Genomic DNA, 21,788 nt, shown 5'->3' on the forward strand with positions numbered 1-21,788 from the left:
ACCCGTGCTGGGTAGCAAGGAGGGGAAAGCTAGCCAGGCGGGCAGCAGGTCCCAGTGAAGATGTCAGTTCTTATTCAGAGCGGTTGGCAGCCAGGCGAGCTTGTCTGGGCTGCTGTTGGGCCTGCAGGGTATTCGAGGAACGTATATTGTACTGCTCAGAAGGCTTCAGGGCGCATGCACCCCACTTCAAGAGAGCCATGACTGTGGTAAGCCTCCCAGAATAAAGGGCAGCTTCAGACTGACAACGTGGGGTCACACAGAAGGAAGGCAAGCCTCCTACCTCAAACCAGTGAGGGGGTAGCATTGCAACAGGCTGCCTGCCTCACTTGGTACCCCCAAGCCAAAAGATGTTGAGTCATCTCTGGATCATGGGGTGACAGACCCAGTAAATTGAGAAACCCTCCCAAATTCCTGGGCCCCTGTGGGCAGGAACCCCCCCAGACTTTCTCAGAAAGCTAATAGCCTTCCCCACAAACCCCATAGGCTAAGCAATCATCCTGTCCTTGCTTTAGTCTGGCTGTGGGTCCAGGTGCAGTTTGGGGGTTCTGTCTTGCACATTTGTGCTAATGGGACATGAGAAACAATGTAATAAAAAGGCCAGGCCACTGACTCAGTTCCTCTTTGCTGTACTGATAGGTCAGGGGCCCCGTGAAGGCAGGGTAAGTGAGGCTAAGCCGAGAAGGCAGGTCTTCTCCCACAGTCCCGGGGTCCCTGAAACACTGTGGCCCTGCAGTAGGGCCAGCACAGGGGAGGGAGTCTAACAGTTTGCTCAGTGGGTCAGCCTGGTCCAGAGCCATTGCAGCCCTGGGTCAGGCTGAAGTCGAGGCTGCCCCAGTGTCTGCTTTTGCCCCCGAGAGCACTTTGTAAAGCATTAACTGAATCACTTATAACAGTGCCTGCTCTAGAATCTTCGAACAAGACAGACCTTTCTGTCGATCCTCATACTTGTTGAAAGAACAGCGTATCACTTCTTAGTGACCCTGATGCACTGGCCTGGGACCCAAGAAATGCTTGGACTCTTGTGGATTCTTGGATGCAGACAAGACAGTGTGTGGTCAGTGTGCTTTCCTAGGTACCAGCCCTTTCCTCAGTGAGGATCCTTTGCTCCAGCCCCTCCTTCCTTCTGCCAAACATTGAGGGTACTTACCTATTTCTTACCCCTCTCTTGCACTTCAGCTAAGTTTTCTCTGACTAGCCCTCCACTGTCCCATCTCTGCCCTGGTACTAGTGCCATTGGACTATCTGTCCCTCCCAAATGATGCCATGACTCCTGGGCAGAGCTGGGCACTGCTAGGTCCAAAGCCAGTTAACAAAGCCTTTTCTTCTTCCTCTTCTTCAAAACTGGAGCATGAACTGGGGCCTCACACATTAGTTAAGTACTTCACATCGAGTTTTATCTTCAGCCTGCAACAGGGTTGCTTTGCAGATGAAGGCATAAGTGTTGAGAGAGATAGGGGAACAGCTCAGAATTCTTAAACAGCAGAACAGGATCAAGTTCTGTTTCTAAAAACCATGTTCCTCTGTAGAGACTACAGAAGGAGCTAGAGTCGGGGAAGATACCCTAGACATTTTAAAAGCGTTTACATCTATTCCTTAAACTCTCCCTGCTTAACATTGTGACGGTAGTGGGGAGGCTGAGGCTATCCTGGGGCACTTAGTGAGAACAGAGAAATGGAGCCTCCTGCCTCAGATCATCCCACTTGACTCCTAAGGGCAGGGGCAAGAAAGGCAGGCCAGGGAGATCTGCTTCAGCACTACTGACCCCTGAACCCGAGCTCCCCATTTAGGCGCTTGCCCAACAGCCTTTTGTGAGAATTAAAGAGACGTCTTCCACAACGGTTTCTAACACTCACTTTATTCAATGCTCAACTGTCCTCAGAGAACAAACTACCATTTTATGCTCTGAGAACTGCTTCAGTGCCTGTGAGTTCCCTACCATAAAAACATCCAACACAAAAACTTAAAATTTTTAAATGAGAAAGGATGCCTGTCACCGTTAAGCTTCACGGAGAAGTGAAGTGACCCAGTTGTCAGGACGGTCACTGACTGGACAAGGACCAGGGGCAAAGATAGGATGCTGCAGAACCTGCTGTCAACATCCCAGTCCCTGGCACCAGCCCTGCCTAGGCTGGAAGCCTTCATGTTTGTGGTACCCAGCCCTGGGGATCGGGCAAAGGGGGCAGAAGGCTGAAATGGATGGTGCCTTCTGTCCTGCGTGAGGCTTGGGGAAATCAGAGGCCACCTGTAGAGGTGAATTTCATAAGTGGCATGGCCCAGGATGGTTAAATTCATTCCTAACCTTGTGTTTCACCAGCCTCCCTTCTTCAAAGGCCCTGCCCCACCCAGACACTCTCTCCCTTCATACACCACTTACACACACACACACACACACACACACACACACACACACACACACACACCACACAGTCCAGAGAACCTTGGAAACCACATTTGTCTCCTATCATGAAATCAGAATTAGCTGCCATTTTACACCTATCAATATCCTTCCTCACTATAGACCATGAGCAAAGGGGAAAAAAAATAATTGCTGCCGAGTAGCCCTCCCCGCCCAGTGGCCTTCGCGCGGCCTGCAGCTTAGTTGGACCGCTCCTGGGAGGGGTTCTGGCTGGGCTTGGTGAGCGCCTTCTCATCCTGATCATCTGTAAAGGACAAAGAAAGAGATGAGAAAGAGGCTGAGCCACCAGTCCTCAGATGCAGACTTTCTCCGAGGTCCCCGCTTTCATTTGCTGGGCAAGAGACTGGCTTCTGGCCCTGGTCACATGGAACAGCCTCGAGTCCCCATCCAGCCTGGCTCTTCCTGGCTGGTTTCTCCCAGCTATGAACCTCCACTTGCCCTCTGTCATAGATGATCGGTGAACATAAGGGCAGCTAATTTCCTGAATGCCTTGCTGGCGGCTTCTGTGTGTAGTTCAGCCTCCGAAGAGTCTCATGAGACAGAGACCGCTATCTGTCCACTTTGGCAGGTGCTGGACCTGAAGCGCCACAGACAGCCTGAGTTTGCCCAAGGTCACATAGCCAGTGCAGACCAGACTGAAGTGTGTGCTCAGGCTACCAGCCAGCGAGCTTCAAGCTGTACTACACCAGCCACACGGCAAGTGTGCCATGGGCTCCACTGTCCTTTTCGGTAAAACTGGATAGCACCAGACTTAGCCTGTTCCTTGGACAGTTTTGATATTTATATTTAAGAGCTTTTTGAATTTGCCAACTTTTCCCAAATTGCAGGAGGTCCAGAAGACTGAAAGGAACAGAGTCTCAGAAAGCTTGAGACCGGGCTGGAGAGGTGGGTCAGGAGTTAGCAGCATTTGCTTCTCTTGTGGGTGACCTGAGTTCAGTCCCTAGCATCTATCTATCTGTGTAGGACCACTAACTGCCTGTAAATCCAGCTCCAGGGGACCCGATGCCCTCTTCTGGCCTCTACAGGCACCTGCACACATGTAGCAAACATACACATTAAAAATTTAAAAATCTAAAAAGAAACATTAAAGCCAAAAGGGCCCTCAAAAAACAAACAAACAAACAAACAAAAACCAAAGGAAGAGATGGTGTGACACGAGATGATTTAGCTGGCAGGGCTCAGAGGTGTCTCCCGACCTTCAGTCACACATACACCAAAAAGAACTAAGTTTTTAAAATTGAGTTTTAGAAAGGAAGAAAGAAGTCCCCAGGGCTGGGGAGACAGCTCACTTGCTAAAGTGCGTGCCTTCCAGCATGAGAAGACCCTGAGTGTGCTCTCGGGGCATGATGCCTAGGAAGGTGGGGACGGGGGTGGGGGGTTGGGGGGTGGGGGGAGAGTTAGTCCTACGTATGAAGTTAGACAGAGAAGGCCTTCAAAGCCCACTGTAACCTCCCCCGGTGCATTGACAGATCACGAGAGGGCTTCGGGACAGAGCTCAGCCCAAGACCCCTCTCTCCACCCCCACTTCTCCACAAAGTCTTCCCAGCTCGCTGGAGCTAGAGACACTGGTCTCTTACTGGTCTCCTCCTTGTCTGTGTCATACAGGATGGTCAGTGAGAAAGTCGGGGGCGATGGTGGCGGCGGCGGCGGAGCCAGTAAGTGGAGAGCAGAGAGATAGCCCGAGGGGAGGAAGCTAGAGTGCTGTGGAGGCGGTGGAGGCGGTGGAGGCGGCAGTGCAGGTGGTGGCGGTGAGCAGTAGGTTGGCTGGAGGTCCCGGCCTGGTTCTGACACCTGCATGGACACACGGAAGGAGGGGCAGAGAGGGAGACAGTGAGCCAGGCAGGCTGATCAGTCATATCTTTTCTTCCTCTAACAGGGCGGGGGGGGGGGGGAGTTCCCATGGAGGCAGAGACACTTCTGTGCACAGGGCACTTGGGACAGGGGTATTCAGCAAACACCTGCTACATGAATGAGGACAAGCAGGAACGCAGCCATATCTTAGTTGAGCCTTAGTTGAGACTTTCCCAGAGGGACTTTGGAGACAAGAACTCCCCAGGGTGCAGGGTTTGGAGGAAGGAGAATTGCCCCCTGGGTTTGCCCAACTCCAGGGGCTGGGCACTCTTGGGAAGAGGGGACAGGAGGAGGCACACGCAGAAGCACAGAGTAGGCAGGGACAAGGGATGTCACTGGGTGTGTGTCAAGCCTGTGGTAAGGGCGGCAACACATGAGTTAAAGTCATCTACTGGCTCTTAGGTTTGATCCAGATGTGTGTGTGGGGGGAGGGGATTGTCCGCATTCAAATGCCAAGTCTCTCCTTGGAACACAGCTTCTGCCTGGGGCCAGTGTGACAGCTCAGCCCCAAATACAGACTGGAATCGCATCCTTAACAAAAGTGTCTGGTAGACCTGTCGGTCAGAGCCCTGCCCTGGGTGCCAAGTCCAGGCTTCTGTGTGAGCAGACGGTGTGCTGCAGGATTCATTGGCCACAGTCTGTCTGTCGGCAGGCTGGTGACACCTGCTCTCCTGGGCCGTAATGAGGGCAGAGGGAGCACCCATATCTTTCAGGCTGGGCAGGAAGTGGTGCCATGAGAGTCAAGAGCCAGGTCTACCTCTGAGACACACCTGGGATAGCAGAAAATACCTGGGCTTGAAGCAGGGCATCCCTGAAGCCATACCAACCAGTGTCCTGAATCCCAAGTCTCATTCACGAGACCTGTGGCATTGGTGCTCAGCAGAATAAAGGCCTTTCTAGCAGCTGTCTTGCATGAGCCAAATTTCATGGTCACCCCTGGGCTCCCAGTGCCTTTTGGCCTCCAACTTTAAGAAGCAGATATCACAGCTCAGGCCTGGGGGTGCAGACCCACCTGTTTGTGCACTCCTAGAGACATCCCCTTATGACAGCTGGCTCTCTGGGACTGGGGATCAGTGAGAGTGGGGTGGGCAGCTGGGTTAAGGACCAACTTGGAAGGGAGTGGGGCTCTGGTTTACCAGGCTGCCTCCGTGGTAGGGGCTGCAGGAGACGTGACGGAAGCTTCTCTGTTGAGGGATCCCCAGAGCTGAGGCTGCATCCTGGCCATCAGGTGGGAAGGGCTGATAGGATGGCATGGGGACGCAGGCAGGGCACTGCTGGAAAGGCTCTCTCTCGGGGTACCCAGCTCCCCTGACATGATCAGAGCTGAATCTCAGAGGATGCCCTGAGAAGACAAAGAATTAGAGAACTGTTAAGAACACAGACCTGAGGGATCATTGCTGGCTCCCGGGGCACGACAAACTGACATAACCGACTGAAGAAGTCTCACATCCCGCCCCCCGCATCCGGGACTCCATTATACTTCCGTACATGTCTATCTAACATTTTGATCATGTTCATCCCTCGCCCTCTCATTTTCGCTGAAGCTGTCGCCATCTGGCCCTTCCTATTTCATTGTCTCTGTGTTTGTGTGTGAACCACTAACGAGGGTTACTTACAGGAACGTGGGAGGCCACACCACTGAATAAAAAGTGTCTCCCCCTTGCTCAGCAACTAGCCATTGCCTCCAGATCTTCAGAAGCGGGGGAGGGGCGGTTCTCATGAACCTAACCTTAAGCAGGTAGTAGGCTGCCGTGAGTTAGTGAGTACAACAGCCGAGTCGAGCCCTCTGTGGTCCACCCATTCCCCAGGTTCTTTAGTCAGTTATGTCAATCTTGCTGTCACCCGGGAGACAGCTATGCAGTAGGTTGGCTGGAGGTCCCCGGCTGCAGGTCCCCAGCTGGTTCTGGCACACTCGTGCCGAGATGAGCAGTGAAATTCTCAGTTGCCTCCTTGGCGTGGCCCGGTGTTGGGGAGGGGACAATTGGCTCTGGCAGCAGGCTCAGTGTGCCACAGAGCTGGTGCACCAAGGGGAGGGTCTAAGTCACCGTGTGGCGGCCCTCCTCCATTTCTGTTCCTGTCGTGTGGACGTGAACAGACATTCCCACCGCAGTCACTGGAACAGCATCCCTCCTGCTCATTTTCATCCTCACTGCCCTTGACTATGTGGCCAGCCTCCTTTGCTCTTTCACCTGTCCAAAGACCTTTGCAGATGCTGGGCCACAGCTGACACACCGATTACCAGACCTCTCTACATTGATTGGTAGGATTCTTTGAAGAGCATTCATTATCCTTCCCACAAGGAAGGTATATTAGTCACTGTGGCCAATACTCAGGGCAGTTTAAAGAAGGGATGACTTATTTTGGCTCACAGTTCAGGGCTGTGGGCACCATTGTCTGTGAGTCTCGGTGAGGCAGAGCAGCCTGGTACAAGGCTGTGGTGAAGCCATGCTGCTAAAAGTTCATTTTGGCTAGGAAGCAACAAGAAAGAGGAGGGCCTGCTATCAAGCTTTCTCTTTATCACCTTTCACCCTACCCAAGACCTAGGCTATGAGATGGTGGCACTCTCTCCGGAAATGCCTCCCAGATGCACCCCAGAGGTGTGCATCATCGGGGCCAGAAAGATAGCCAAGCCTGACAGCCTGAGTTCCATCCCAGAGACCCAGGTGGCCGAAGGGAAGAATCGGTTCTCAGAGTTGTCCTCTGACTGCTCCTCCACCGGTGCTGACATTAGGCACAAGGACGCACCTTTTCCCCACCTCTTCAGACCACTTGTGTTCAGCACATTTCCAGTTCCTGTTTGTTGAGAGGTGGAACAAAGGAATGCTCTTGTAGGAATACTGCTTTAGGCCTGTCTTCCTCAGTGAACAGCTAGCTCCTTAGGGAGATAGAGTTCTTACAAAGTCCCAGAAAGCAGAAATGATAGCAGAACATTGGCATTTCTGAAAGTCTGGCACCGAAGGAGCCTTGTCTAAGGTTACACATGAGCAGCTTGCTGACTCAGATTTCGAGACCTTTTTACAGTCATGAGGAGGTGCCAAAACCACACCTACATCTCAAGGGGCATTCTCCAGGAGCCTCAAAATCTCCATTACTTGAAATCGCTCTTTAGAGCCTGGAGAGATGGCTCAGCGGTTAAGAGCACTGGCCGCTCTTCCAGAGGACCCAGGCTCAATTCCCAGCACCCACATGGCAGCTCACAACTGTCTGTAACTCCAGTTCCAGGGGATCCGACACCCTCACACAGACATACATGCGGGCAAAACCCCAATGCACTACGAATCAATTATTAAAAAGAAAGAAAAAGGAAAAAAAAATCATACTTTAAACGTGAAAGCAACACGGCATAGGAAACAATGTAATTTACGCACAGAGTGAGGCAAGAAAAAAGCCGCAACCTCTTCGGGGACCAACCATCCCCTTTGGCCTAGTCGCAGAAATGCTTAATGCCCAACCACATCCGGTGAAACAGAGAAAGCGAGCGCAGGTGCAGCGGGCCAGACAGAGCGCTTGGGAGAAACGTCGACGCTCCGCCAGGCCAGAGAAGGGTGCGCAGGCGCAGTCCGGAAAGCAAATTCAAAAAGCGTCTCCCCTGGGAGAAAAATGGCAGGCGCGGGGGAGGGGGCCTCGCAGGAGGGCGAGGCTTGGGAGCGGGGGCGGGAGGCCCGGCCGTGCCCAGAGGGTCCGCGGAAAGGCGCCACGGCCGGCCGAGCAGCCCAGCTGCCATGTTTACTCGCCAAAGTCCAAAGGGCAGGAAACCGCATCTCCACCTCCCCGCCCCTGCCCCGTCCGCCCTCTCCCACCAGCCTTTTCCCACCGCCACGGGCAGCCACCCACCCGAATCCGTGTCTGGGGTTACCTGGGGAAGGCGCCTTCCCCACCCCGACACCAGTCTGGGACGCCAGCTTAGAGCCCGAGGCTGCAGGCCTGGCGCAGGCCCCAGGAACCGTCCGTCCGTCCGTCGGCTGCACGAGGCCGGGCTTACCGTAGTCGTAGTCGGTGAACGGCGGTCGGGGCACGGGCCGCACTAGCAGGCGCTGCTCCGGGCCGCAGGACTCGGGCCTGGGCGGCTGCGGGCTGGCGGGCGGCAGCCACGCGGGGGGACGGTCGTGCGGACCCCCGGGGCTCCCCAGACCAGGCTGGAAGGTGCTGGGGCCCGGGCGGCCGCCTGGGACCAGCTGGAAGGCGCTCGGGCCTGGGCTGCGGGCCTGCCGGGGCCTCTCGAGGAAGCAGGTGGCCACGGGGCCTGGCCCCGCGCCTCCCGGAGCCACCCTAGGCAGTGGGCAAAGGCTGGAGCTCGAGGCGGCGGCGGCGGCGGCGGGGGCCGCCACCGGAGCCCCAGGAGGCAGCTGGGGCCCCTGCGTGCCCGCGGTGGCCGCCTGCTCCTCGGCACCTTGTGTCTTGAGCACCTTCTGGGCAGCCATGATCTTCTGGCGCTCGGTGATCAGGTAGCACTTGTCGCAGATGCACTGCTTCCAGCGGCACTTGCCCGCATGGCCCTTGACTGGCACCAGGTAGCCATGGTTCCGGCACCTTGAGCACTTGGGGGTGCGAAGCATCTTGTCGTCCAGCTTGGCAAGCTCCGCTTCCAGACACAGCCACCACCTCCGGGAGCTGCAGAGCAAGTGAAGCAGGAATGAGCGGTGCCCCACAAGTCCCTGGTGCCGGGACATTTGGATACACTTGTAGCAAAGCTGCTCGCAGAGTGTCCCCGGAACTGCAATGGGGCTCTTGCATTTTCCCCTCTTTTTGGGGGGCGCAGAAGTTGCAGTATTTCTGTATGTTGGATAGTGGGGTACTGAATAAATTAAAAATGGAATGCTTAGTGTTTGTATGATGTCCTGTGGGTTATTTGAAGTCTTGGGTGCTTGAATTTTCAAATTTTCTGTTCCCGCCAAAATGTAACCGGAAAACAGTTTGAATTTTTTTTTTTTTTAAAAAGGCGGACTGCTCAACGGTCCAGAGTTTTAAAACTCGTGAGAAACACAGCTGTTATAGTAAACCCATTCCAGAGGAAAGTTCCAGGGAGGCATTGTGTCTCTTTCCCTGAAGCTGCTGCGTCTGCCCTCATCTCTGCAGAAAAAGGAGCGTCCGTGCTTTCAGAATAGTCTTCGGAGCTTAGTGCAGCGTGGTGGGTGCTTACGGGCATGCCCTTACAGAAATTCTGAGGGTTTGAGTCCTGCTAGTGTCAAGACTCGTATCTGAAAAATGTGTGCTTAATAATGTTCTAAAGGAGTCGGGCGGTGGTGGCACATGCCGCATGCCTTTAATCCCAGCACTCGGGAGGCAGAGGCAGGTGGATCTCTGTGAGTCCGAGGCCAGCCTGGTCTACAGAGAGAGTTTCACCACAGCTAGGGCTATTACACAAAGAAAATCTGCCTTAAAAAAAAAATCTAAAGTAAAAGAAACAAGATATTCTGGAGCTAGTGTGAATTTTGGGGCTTGGTCTGAGTGTGTGTTTCCTGTTTTACATGGTCTTGTAATCATCTTTATAAAGACAAAACTACTTACAAGAATCCTTGGCCACTGCAAACACAACGTTGATGGAGCATGCGTACTGCTTTCAGGAAAGGGGACGATATAAATAAACATCTTCCTGAGACATCTGCTGATCCATGGTGGAGCACACAGCAAGGTGTGTGCAGACCTACCTTGGTGTGGCTTGCACCTCCAGGATGGCACCTACACCCAGAAACTTCAGATATTACAAAGAATGGATTCAGTCCATTCACTCTCAGAGAAGGCAAGTGCTAATCTTTGCGGCATAATCCCACCCAAAAGACAAAGACAGCAACAGACACACAAAATAAAATTTAAAAAATCCTCATTTTAAAATCGCTAATAATCCAAACCCACACATCAATCATTTAAAAAGCAAAACAAAAAAGATCTTAGCATTTATCTGTTTCTTTGTTTGAGACAGGTTCTCACTATATAGCTCTGGCTGTCTAAGAATTCACTATGTAGACCAGGTTGGTCTTGAACTCACATAGGACTCTGCCTACAGAGTCATGGGATTAAAGGCATGTGCCACTACACCCTGACTTCGGCTCTTTTTTTGTTTTTTGTTTTTTTTTCAAAAATGATAACCAGGCTTACTCAGAGGGTCAGAAGCAGACCGGCTGTGTTGACAAGATCAGAACTAAATGACCACAAAAGTGGGAATATATGTCACTAACAGATTCCCTGAAGCCCCCCCCCACACACACACAAAGCCTTAAATTTTTTGAGCCAGAACTCTTTTTTTTTGTTTGTTTGGTTTTTGTTTTTTTGAGACAGGGTTTCTCCATGTAGTTTTGGTGGCTGTTCTGGATCTCTCTCTGTAGAACAGGCTGGCCTCGAACTCACAGAGATCCGCCTGGCTCTGCTGGGATTCAAGGCGTGGGCCACCGCCGCCACCGCCGCCGGGGCGCCAGAACTCTTACTCCGTGTGCGCGGCACGATGGGTAGGATCTTCCCCAGCCTCGGTCCGCAGCGGCCGTCCTGACTCCGGCTGCTGTGGTCTGGAACCTCGGCAGAAATCCCTCTGGGGTCTGGGCAGCCTCTGCCCACTTGTCCTGTGGAGAGCGCACTGCTGTGACCTGTGAAAAAGAGCTCAGGTTCCCTATGTCCGGACAGAGGTCCCCGGCCGTGGGGTGGGATCGGTGGCCGCGAGGGCGACGTCAATGTCCTGCCGGTCTGCACACTTCCAATTCACCTCCATTACAGCGCTCTCGGCATCGACCATGGTCTGGAAGGTGGAAATACCCAAGCGGCAATACTTCAAAGACCCGTCGATTTGAGAAGATCCACCCCAGAGCCCGCTCACTAGTGTGGGAACTCAGCGCCTCAGAGAAGCGCACTTTATCTGATGTGGTGGCGGTGGCTGAGCCAGAGAACCCAGGTCGGGGAGACCTGGCATTAAGTGGCCAGAGCCTCCTGATGTGAGAGTCTGGACTGTTTTGTTTGTTTTGTTTTCAAGACAGGGTTTTTCTGTGTAGCCCTGGCTGTCCTGGAACTCACTTTTTAAACCAGGCTGGCCTCGAACTCACAGAGATCGGCCTGCTCTGCCTCTCAAATGCCGGGATTAATTAAAGGTATGTGCGCCACCACCTCCCGGCGAGTGTGGACTGTTTTAATTCTTGTGAATTTAGTTATCTCTGTAAAGCAATCCGAAATGTGGAAAGGCTGGCCCAAACTTCCTAGGGGTTTTGTTTGTGCAGGGAATGGAACCAGGGCTCCTGCCTGTTAGGCAAGTTATCCAACTATAATCCCACCTTTTCTTTTCTCTTCCTTCCTCCCCTCCCTCCCTCCCTCCCTCCCTCCTTCTTTCTTTCTTTCTTTGAGTAGACTAGTGAAATTACTCAGGCTGCCCTGGAGCGGGCTTAGTAGCCCAACTAGGCCCTGAACGTCAGATCCAGCTGACTTAAGCTCTCCTGTACTTTTGATTATAGTCAGGTCCAGCTACAAACATTAATCAGGGACATTAAATTATTTATATATATTTTTTTTAAATCTGCGCACTCTTGAGGGATGTTGTGGGGACGGGGGTACTAATACCTAAGCTGGAAAGCTTTGGGCGGAATCCGTTCTCTTTAAGGAGATATTTATGCTTGCTAGCTAGCTAACCTCAGTGTAATTTTCATTCCCTGTTCTGAAATATTTCTGGTGATGCCCGGATGATGCCTGGATTTCCCTGGGCCTGATCGCACTGCTCTGTGGTGATTCTCCTCTGCCTGGGGGGAGAAGTTGTTGCCTCTCTAAGCGCATTAGACCTGGATTGCTGAATGGGGGTTCAGAAAAATCTTTGCTCGTTTGAAGAAAGTATTCTTCATCTTTGGAAGTGGGCAAGAGCATGTTCCTTGGGTTATTAGTCACTTCAGGAATTTAACAGGTAGCTGGCACCTTTTTGCACTCTACCACTGAGCGTCACCTTTTAAAGAGTCTGGGTTTTAGCTGGGCGGTGGTGGCACACGCCTTTAATCCCAGCATTTGGGAGGCAGAGACAGCTGCATCTCTGAGTTCGAGGCCAGCCTGGTCTACACAGTGAGTTCCTGGACAGGCACCAAAACTACACAGAGAAACCCTGTCTCAAAAAACCAAGAGGAAAGAAGAAGAAGAAGAGGAGGAGGAGGAGGAGGAGGAAGAGGAAGAGGAGGAGTCATCTAGGTGTCTAGGTTTGTCTGCCCAGCTCTAACACCTAATCTGTTCATCTCAGATTTTAAAAACAGGCCCCCGAGATAAAGAGTAGGAACTCTTTCTTCAATGCCACCCAATCTCAAACTGTTTAATTTTTTCCACTAACATTATTTAAAAATAATACCTAAAAATCATCGTTTCAGGAGCTCTGGTATCAGGAACTGGGCAGGGCACTCTGAGGCTGGATGCCTGTGACCATGCATCCTTCACAGAGTGTGGGTACTAGTCCTGGGGGCTCATCCTCACATACCAGGCCAAAAAAAGGCTTTGGGGACCATCCGTGATGGTGGCAGGAACGGTCCCTTGGCTGCGGGAATCCCAATGGCAAAGCTGTCTCCCAAACCAGCCAGACTATAGCAAGCTCCAGCCTTCAGAGCTCTGCGTGATGCTGGATCCAGAAAGCCAGGTGGGTTGTACTTTGAGGAAGGCGACATTATCTGTATGACTCATTTAAGTGATACCAACTGATGGAAGGGGGCCCGCAAAGGCAGGACTCAGCTAATTCCAAGCAGCGTGGCTGAGCAGGCAGAATCCACCAAGCACCAGCTGCCTGGCGCTACAATGTGAGGCAGTTTGAGCTAGATGAGAGTTTGTTTGGACAGCCCAGTGGGTGTTAATGGCTTAGACAAAGCTGGACGCACTGCTTTGTCCTGGACTTGCCATGGTCAGCACACAGACATAGCGGAAGTACTGTTTACAGAGCCAAACAGTGAACAAAACAAACAGAGGAGGGGGGAGACATGGCTTTTCATGCTGATGCCCAGAAGGGTTATACAGACACTGCCCAGTCGCTCCTGGCAAAAGGTGAGGACAGACGTAAGAGACAACAGGAAGAAGCTGGTCCCCACCATGGCCACCAATGCTGAATGTGCATGGCTCCTGGAAAGGGACAGGAAACAGATCTGATCTGAGTACTATGCAATGCCCAGGGCCACTTTATAAAAAATGTTTTGACTTATGTGTATGTGTCTGTCTTTGTGTATGTATGCGTGTATGCGTGTGCGTGCGTTCGTGTGTGTGTGTGTGTGTGTGTGTGTGTGTGTGTGTGTGTGTGTGTAAGCCAGAGATAGACACTGGGTATCTCCCTCCATCACTGACCACCTTATTTTTTGAGACAGGTTCTCTCGCTGAACCTGGAGCTAACTAATCCAGCCAGACTATCTGGCCAGCGAGTTCCAGGATCTTCCCATCTTTGTCTCCTGAGCCCTGGAATCAAAGCATATGCCCTTAGCTTTTTACGTGAGTGCTGAGCATCCAAATTCAGCGCTCATGCTTGCTGGGCAAGCACTTTACTGGAGAGTCACCTCCCCAGCCACCCCAGCAAGATTATCTTGATGGGGAAGACTTGGATCCATTTCTCTCTGGAGTTGCAAAAAGACCGAATTTCTTTGTCTTTGTCATCCCAAACCTTGTTTCCCTCCACAAGAACACTGGTAATGTAATCTGTGTGAACAGGGCTGTATCGCACTGAGCCTGAGTAGAGAACACCTAAAGGAAAAGCTCTCGCTCTTGGTTAGCCAAAAAGTGACAGGATAATTTTCTGTATAAAATAATTTGTGTTCACCAGACTAGGCTGCAAAGAAATTGTTCCTATTTATCAAGCTACAGAAATATGAAGAATTCTTTTTCCTGTTAAAAACATCAGACTTAAAGTTCTGTACCTCAAGATTTGGGATATTTTGAATGGGTTTTTCAAGAGAGGAAATGCTTATTATAATAATAACCCAAAATACTTAACAGAAAATTTTTAGCTATTCTTACAAAATAAAGATTTTTAAGAATCTTTTAAATATCATAATTTCAGTAGGTATTTTCAAAAATTCTGGGGGAAAGGCTAGGGGTCAGTGGTACACAGGGTCACAGGGTGCTTGTCTAACACATGTGAGGCCCTGGGCTCAGTTTCCAGCACTGACATATTTTATTACAAGCATAATATATAATAATTTTATTTTACTACATATATATTAAAGGCCTTGCATATATAATAAAGCCCTCGTTACATATATATTAAAGCCTTGCCTGCAGATTCATGAGGATTGCTGCAAGTTTGAGGCCGGCCTAATCTACATAGCAAGTTCCACACCAGCCAGAATTACCCAGCAAGACCCTGACTCAAGCCCCACCACACACACACACACACACACACACACACACACACACACACACGCACACACACACACAGTTGGGCATGGTAGCACATGCCTTTATTCCCAGTACTCGGGAGGCAGAGGCAGGTGGATCTTTGTAAGTTTCCAGTCTGGTCTATAGAGCGAGTTCCAGGACAGCTAGGGCTGTTACACAGAGAAACCCTGCCTTGAAAAACCTAAATATAAATAAATAAATAAACAAACAAATAAATGAATGAATAAAAAGTCTGGGACATAAACTGCATCATTACACAGCTGAGCAATACCATAGACTGCAAGGGTAAATTTTGCATTATCAAATTTATGTCTGAACATCAGGCAATGCTGGACAATTGGGCCTTAAAAAGTGCTTATTCACATTTCACACCTGACCACCCAAGCTTTTTTCCTGTTCTCATCAATAATTTAAGGGAAAATCCTATTCAAAGCAAGCTGTTTGAGTTAACATATTTCAGTCTTGTTAAATACAAAATGCTTCCATGTTCACTTCATAGCTGGAAGGGTAAAATATACCCAAGGTGATAGGAATTTGCATAGTGCTTTGAAAATATTAGTAAAGAACTTTATATCTTTCAAATCAGTAGTCACATGATACGATGCAGAAACCCTGGGGTTATAGAATAAACAAATCTCAGAAGTTTACCCCCACACAAGTCTCAATTTTCGAAGGTAAATTTCAACGGTGGTTTATTTATTTTCTTCTTGGAAATTCAGACAAACTGACAGCTTTGTGTGTTTATGTTGAGAGCTGATTGCCTCTCAGGCTGCTGCTTTTTAAAAGAAATATAGCACATTTCTTTAACTTGTTATTTAAAAAGACACTGACATGTTATAAAAGAGGGAACCTAGATGTCAGAAAAGGACAGGTTGGTAGGTACAAGGTAGGCCACTCTCCTCCCTATATTTAGACAGTATTTTTTTTCTCCTACTCTGATAGTTTTGTCTATTTTTGAAATTTTTAATTAGCATATATTCATTGAACAAAATGAGGGGTTTCATTGCGTCTTCATACATGTACAACGTGTGTTTAGCGTGTTCTAAGTCCTGTTACTATCTCTGGTCTTACCCACCCTGCTCCTTTCCTCCTTTGAAATATCCTTCAGATACTTTCATGTCAGATGTGTTTTTAAGGGTAATTTTTAGTTTTTGAGGTTATAATAATCATTTCCCCTCTTCCCTTTCTTCTCTGCAAGCTCTTCTATATTCCCCACAACCTTGCTCTCTTTCAAATTCATGGCCTATTTTGTTTTGGTTTGCTTTGGTTTTTTGGTTTTGTTGTTGTTTTTTTCCAAGACAGGATTTCTCTGTGTAGCTTCCGTGGCTGTTCTGGAACTCACTCTGTAACAGAGACCAGTGCCTCCCGAGTGCTGGGATTAAAGACGTATGAATACCACCACTCCTTTAATGGTTTATTTTTTAATTGTTGTTGTTGGTGGTGGTGGCGGCGGCGGCGGCGGCGGTGGTGTGTGTGTGTATTCCCAAATATAAAAATACAATCTACTCAGTCCATATAATGTTACTTGTATATATGTTTTCAGGCTGACTATTTGGTATTGGCTGACCAATAGACATGCTCTTCCCCGGGGAAGACAGTTTCTCCTGCTCTCAATGTTCCTTAGCTGTCTGTAGTTCCTTGTCTAGGGTTGAGGCCTTTGTGAATGTCATATATATATATTTAAATAAGAGGAATGTGATGTTTGTCTGACTCTGGCTTATCTTGCTTAGTGATGATCTCTACCCAGTTCCGTGATAAGGCAGTAGAAGGGAGACTGTGCTAGTTAGTTTTACGTCAGCTTGTCAACTTAACACGAGCTAGAGTCACTGTGGAGAGAGAACCTCAACTGAGAAAATGCCCAAACCAAACTGGCCTATGAGCAAGCCTGTGGTGCATTTTCTTGGTTGCTGATTGATGTGTGAGGCCCCAGCTCACTGTGGGTGCTTCCATCCTGGAATATGAAAACAGCATGAGCAAGCCGTGAGAGCAAGCCAGAGATCTTCCGTGATCTCTGCTGAGTTCCTGTCCTGGCTTCCCTCAGTGATGGCCTTAGAATTTGTAAGGTGAGATAAACCCTTTCCTCCCCAGTCTTGTTTTTTGCTTTTGTTCGTGTGTGTGTGTGTGTGTGTGTGTGTGTGTGTGTGTGTCTGTCTGTCTGTCTGTCTGTCTGTCTGCATGTGTGTCTGTGTGTGTTGGTTGCTTTTTTGTTCTTGTGTTTATTTTGTCACAGTGTTTTATCATACCAAGAGAAACCCTAACTCGGGCGGGAGCCATATGAGCCAAGAAAGGGTTAAAGAAGGAAGGAAGGAGGGAAAAAGAGAAGGTAACAGAAAACAATTCTAAGCTTAACTGTGTTGGGGAGAGAGATGTGAAAGCACAGGGGTGATCTGGGTAGAGGAAAGGGAACAGACGGAGAGGAAGTCGAGACAGGGCGGAGGAAATGGGGTGAATATAGGCAAAAGTGCAATGGTATGCATGCACGGAAATGTCATAGTGAAACCAATTATTTTGTATGCTGACCAAACAAATTTAACTACAAAATGCCATTGTGTGCACTTACATGCACAGGCACGTGCACACACATTCCCACACACCGAATTCCCTTTATCCATGCATCTGTTACTAGACAGCTAGGGCGATTCTATCACGTGACTGTTGTGGGTTGTGTTGTAATAAACACTGGTATGCAGATACCTCTGCTGAATGCTGACTTAGGTCCCTGGGGGTAGGTCCCAGGAGGAGTATAACTTGATCATGTGGAAGTTCTACTGTCAACTTTTTAAAGAACCTTCCCATTCATTCCCACAGTGACTGCACTACACTCCATTCCTACCAGCACTCCATTCCTCTCCCGCTTCCTCACCAGAGTTCTCTATCTTTTTTCTTTCAAAATCCTTCTTACGTTGTGTATGTGTGTGCGTGCATACATGCACACATCACAGTGCATGTGTGGGGGTCAGGTGACCAGTCGCGGTAGTTCATTCCTTCTACCACGAAGGCTGAATGAATAATCAGGCTTTGCAGCCAAAGTCTTTTCCTGCTGAGCCATCTGGGGAGCCTGGTTTATTTTTGAGATGAGAGCCCGCTTTCTGACTGGGATAAAGTAGCATCTCAATGTCTTTTTGATTTGCATTTTCCTGATGGATAAGGATGTCGAACATTTTTTCACACATTTATTGGCTCTTTGTGCTCTTCTGAGGCCTGTCCAATTCATTTGCCTATTTACTGATTGGATTATTAGGTTTTTTTTTTTTTTTTTTTTTTTTTTTTTTTTTTTTTTTTTTTTTTTTTTTTAATTCTTCATACACTGTAGCTATTAATCTCCTGCTTAGGACATTTTTGTTTAATCAAGTTTATCCCCATCAACAGAGACAGTCATAAAATGACAAGTTCCAGTTGCCAAGGCATCCCCCCTTTGCCTAATTAACCACAAAGGGGTGATCATACCTGACTCCTGACTTCAGATATGGCCCCTTTTTCTCCCAGGGTCCCTGGTTTCCTAATCTTGCTTTTCATGGGTTAATATGATTGCTCTTGGTACTGTTTAATTCATATTCATTGTAAAGAGTCTTGCATTATATAGTACACAGGGGCATCATTTATAGTCATTAAATGTCCCATGCTCTGGAACGCTTCCTTCCTGGAAGCATCCTTCCCTTGGCAGCTGTAACCCAGATACCGCTCTCTTTCTGTCTCTGAGCTCGGTCTACTGAGCAGTGGGGCTTTATTGAAGTTTTCACTGAGAAGGTGGAGGAGAGGGCTTCCATCTCTAAACGATGTTTTAAAATCCTGCCTCAGCATGTCAGTTCCTCACAATTTCCCCTGCCAGGCCCCACCCACTGGCTATAACTGGATCTTCCTCTCCTATTCCAGTTCCCAGCCTCTCCTGTTCACTTCTTTTTTGATCTTTTTTTTTTTCTTGTCAGCCTCTTTAGGAAGGATTCTGGCTGTCTTTTCTTTATGCCCAGCAAATACTAGACACTCAGAAAATGGTTAGGAGCCAGGCAGTGCTGGCACACACCTCGGGAGGCAGAGCCAGGTGGATCTCTGTGAGTTCAAGGCCAGCCTGGTCTACAGAGCGAATCCAGGACAGCCGGGGGAACACAGAGAAACCAAAAAACCAAAAAAAAGAAAAAAAAAAAAAAAGAAAAGAAAAAAAAGGTTGTAAAATTCGTGAATGAATCCTGCATTCCTCTCCTACCAATGTCAAAGTTACCTTCTCCTAGCTGGTATATGAAATCCTGTTGGCTTCAGCAACTTTGCCCAGACATTATTAGCAACTGTTCACCAAAGCAGGAAGCCTGTACCAGCCATCATCCAGGAACACTCCTCTGACAAGCAGAATTTAGCACTGAATTTGGTGTTGTTTTGTTTGTTTTTAGTTCATCTCCTACCCCTAATAATTTAGTAATAGTCTCCAAAACTGGAGACCCATTCTCAAAGACAGTACTCTTAAAAAAAGGATTTATTTTTATTTTATGTGTGTGTTTGCCTGCATGTATGTATGTGCATGATGTATGTGCCTGGTGCCTGTAGATGCCAAAGAGGGGATTGGTTCCCCTGGAGCTGGAGTTACGGAGGGCTGTGAGTTGCTGTGTGGGTATGTTTAACCATGGAGCTATCTCTCCAGTCCCAAAGTCTCTATTCTTAAGCATATATTTTGTTAATATCAAATTTCAAAACAAAGTTCCCCGACAAAAGCTTGGTGATAAGTAGAAATATATGTCTTATTATCTACTTCTTACGTACTTCAGGGCTGGGGCCGGGTCAGTCAGTGAAGTATATGTTATGGTGAGCTACAGGTTCAGTGCAACACCCTCTCTCAAAACACAAGGTGGTCATGGTTAACCGATGGCCTCCACAAGTACCTGCACACTCACACATGCACGCACGCACACACACACTGCATTATAATTGGGTTAAAGCAGATAAAAAATGATGGAATGATGGTGACCCAGGATGTCATCATGTCTTGCTGCTACATACAGCCAATATTTATTGAGTGCCAACTATGAGCTAACAGTAAAACATCTAAGTCTGAGGGCAGCATCCTTGTCTTTTTTATGCATGAATTCTAGCTGTCAATCCAGACATTAAAATAATTCCAGTGGGGTGAAGGTTTGGGAGTGACCCAGATGCTGTAGAGCCTGCCTGGAACTCCAGCCTGGCTGGAGCAACCAGGAAATCCCTAAGGGGCTGATTTCTCAACTGCCTAGAGGGTGGTAAAAATGTCCAGGTACAGAAGCAGGAGAGGTATGTCCTGTGCGTTTGAAGCCCACACGCAGCCGTGGTTCAGTGAGGCTGGGGGACTGGTGGAAGGAGGCAGCGACCCGCAGCAGGCGGTGGAAAGAGTCTTCGGGGCGTCGAGGGGTCCACCATCTAAGACTGAGAAGAGGAATGGAATGGTGGATCCAGGCCAAACTATAACCTGGCTGTTCTTCCAGCAAACGACAAAATTAGACCCTGTATGTGTACTTCAGGTCTAAAATGGTACAGTGGGGTTTTGCTGTGACTATTACACCTGCCAAGGCCCTGACCCAACACTATGCTATGCTGGATAGAACTTCCCCAGTAAACTCAGGAGCAGGGTTCAGAAGAATCAGCTGACCTCTGCCTGAGTTCTGAGGGAACGAGGCACACAGCGGTGATGGAAGGTGAAGGGGTGAGAAAGCATGATGTGTGATCAGATGCACAGAAGGCTGTGCCAGCGTCATGCATGTAAAGTGGAAACAGACCCTTCTGTGGAGCCGGTCCAAAGCCTCTGTCCTAGTAGAGGGGTGTGGATTGATAGCTGAGTGAGGCCCAGCAGCACTGATTTCTGTTTTGCTTTTATTGGCTAATTTGATGAACAAATTGTTTGTACACATGTACATGCACATGCATGCACTGCTGAGTGTGTGAACTTTACTATTTAAGTAATGAGATAGCACCAAGCAGCTCATATTTACTAAGCAAACACTCTACCCTGACCTCTTTTGTTTTTATTCTCCACCCCCACCCCGTGTGTGTGTGTGTGTGTGTGTGTGTGTGTGTGTGTCTGTCTGTCTCTGTGTGTGTGTTTCTCTGTGTGTGTGTTTCTCTCTGTGTATGTGTGTGTGTGTGTTTCTGTGTGTGTGTGTTTCTCTGTGTGTGTGTGTGTTTGTGTGTGTGTGTCTGTCTGTCTCTCTGTGTGTTTCTCTCTGTGTATGTGTGTGTGTTTCTCTGTGTGTGTGTTTTTCTGTGTGTGTGTGTGTCTGTGTGTCTCTGTGTGTGTGTTTCTCTGTGTCTGTGTGTGTGTGTCTGTCTGTCTCTGTGTGTGTTTCTCTCTGTGTATGTGTGTGTGTTTCTGTGCGTGTTTCTCTCTGTGTGTGTGTGTTTCTCTCTGTGTATGTGTGTGTGTGTTTCTGTGTGTGTGTGTGTTTCTCTCTCTCTGTGTGTGTGTTTCTCTGTGTGTGTGTGTGTTTGTGTGTGTCTGTCTGTCTGTCTCTGTGTGTGTTTCTCTGTGTGTGTGTGTGTGTTTCTCTGTGTGTGTGTGTGTGTTTCTCTGTGTGTGTGTGTATCTGTCTGTCTGTCTCTGTGTGTGTGTGTTTCTGTGTATGTGTGTGTGTGTTTCTGTGTGTGTGTGTGTGTTTTTCTATGTGTGTGTGTGTTTCTCTGTCTCTCTGTGTGTGTGTTTCTCTCTGTGTGTGTGTGTGTGTGTGTGTGTCTTCCTCAGTCACTTCTCAAACAGTCTCTCACTGAGCATGGAGCTCACTAGCTGGCTAGACTAGCTGGCAGGCAAGCCCCCAGGGATTCTGTGTCACCCTTTTCAGTGCTGAGGTCATGGGCATGCACCACACCCAGCTTTGTTCCATGGGTGCTGGGGATCTAGACCCAGGTGAAGTGTGAATCTAGTCTTAATAATAAAAACCTGGGGGCTGGAGAGATGGCTCAGAGGTTAAGAGCACCATATGCTCTTCCAGAGGTCCTGAGTTCAATTCCCAGCAACCACATCATGGCTCACAACCATCTATAATGAGATCTGGCCCCTTCTTCTGTATACATAATAAATAAATAAATCTTTAAAAATTATAAAAAAAAATAATAAAAACCTGGAGTCAGATATCAAGGGTAAGAGCTGAAAGATCAGAGGAACAGAGCAGCAGCCTCTAGAAACTTCTTACCTCTGTGAATCCTCAGACGAAATGGGGGCTGAGGTCCTGTCTCCACCCACCTTATGTTCCTG

The 21,788-nt window shown here is 48.9% G+C and overlaps 1 protein-coding gene across 1 annotated transcript; it reads right to left on the minus strand.

The window, feature by feature from the left end:
- Positions 1-2,485: 2,485 nt before the first annotated feature.
- On the minus strand, positions 2,486-8,829 carry Dmrtb1 (DMRT like family B with proline rich C-terminal 1). The gene is made up of 4 exons (XM_036177224.1): positions 8,250-8,829; positions 5,404-5,609; positions 3,994-4,207; positions 2,486-2,660 (listed from the first exon to the last, which is right to left on the minus strand). The coding sequence occupies exons 1-4, from the start codon at positions 8,821-8,823 to the stop codon at positions 2,596-2,598; spliced, it is 1,059 nt and encodes a 352-aa protein (XP_036033117.1). The 5' UTR covers positions 8,824-8,829; the 3' UTR covers positions 2,486-2,595.
- Between the last annotated feature and the right edge of the window lie 12,959 nt (positions 8,830-21,788).

The sequence above is a fragment of the Onychomys torridus genome, chromosome 2 (genome assembly GCF_903995425.1).
Source record: "Onychomys torridus chromosome 2, mOncTor1.1, whole genome shotgun sequence".
In the NCBI taxonomy this organism is placed as follows: Eukaryota; Metazoa; Chordata; class Mammalia; order Rodentia; family Cricetidae; genus Onychomys; species Onychomys torridus.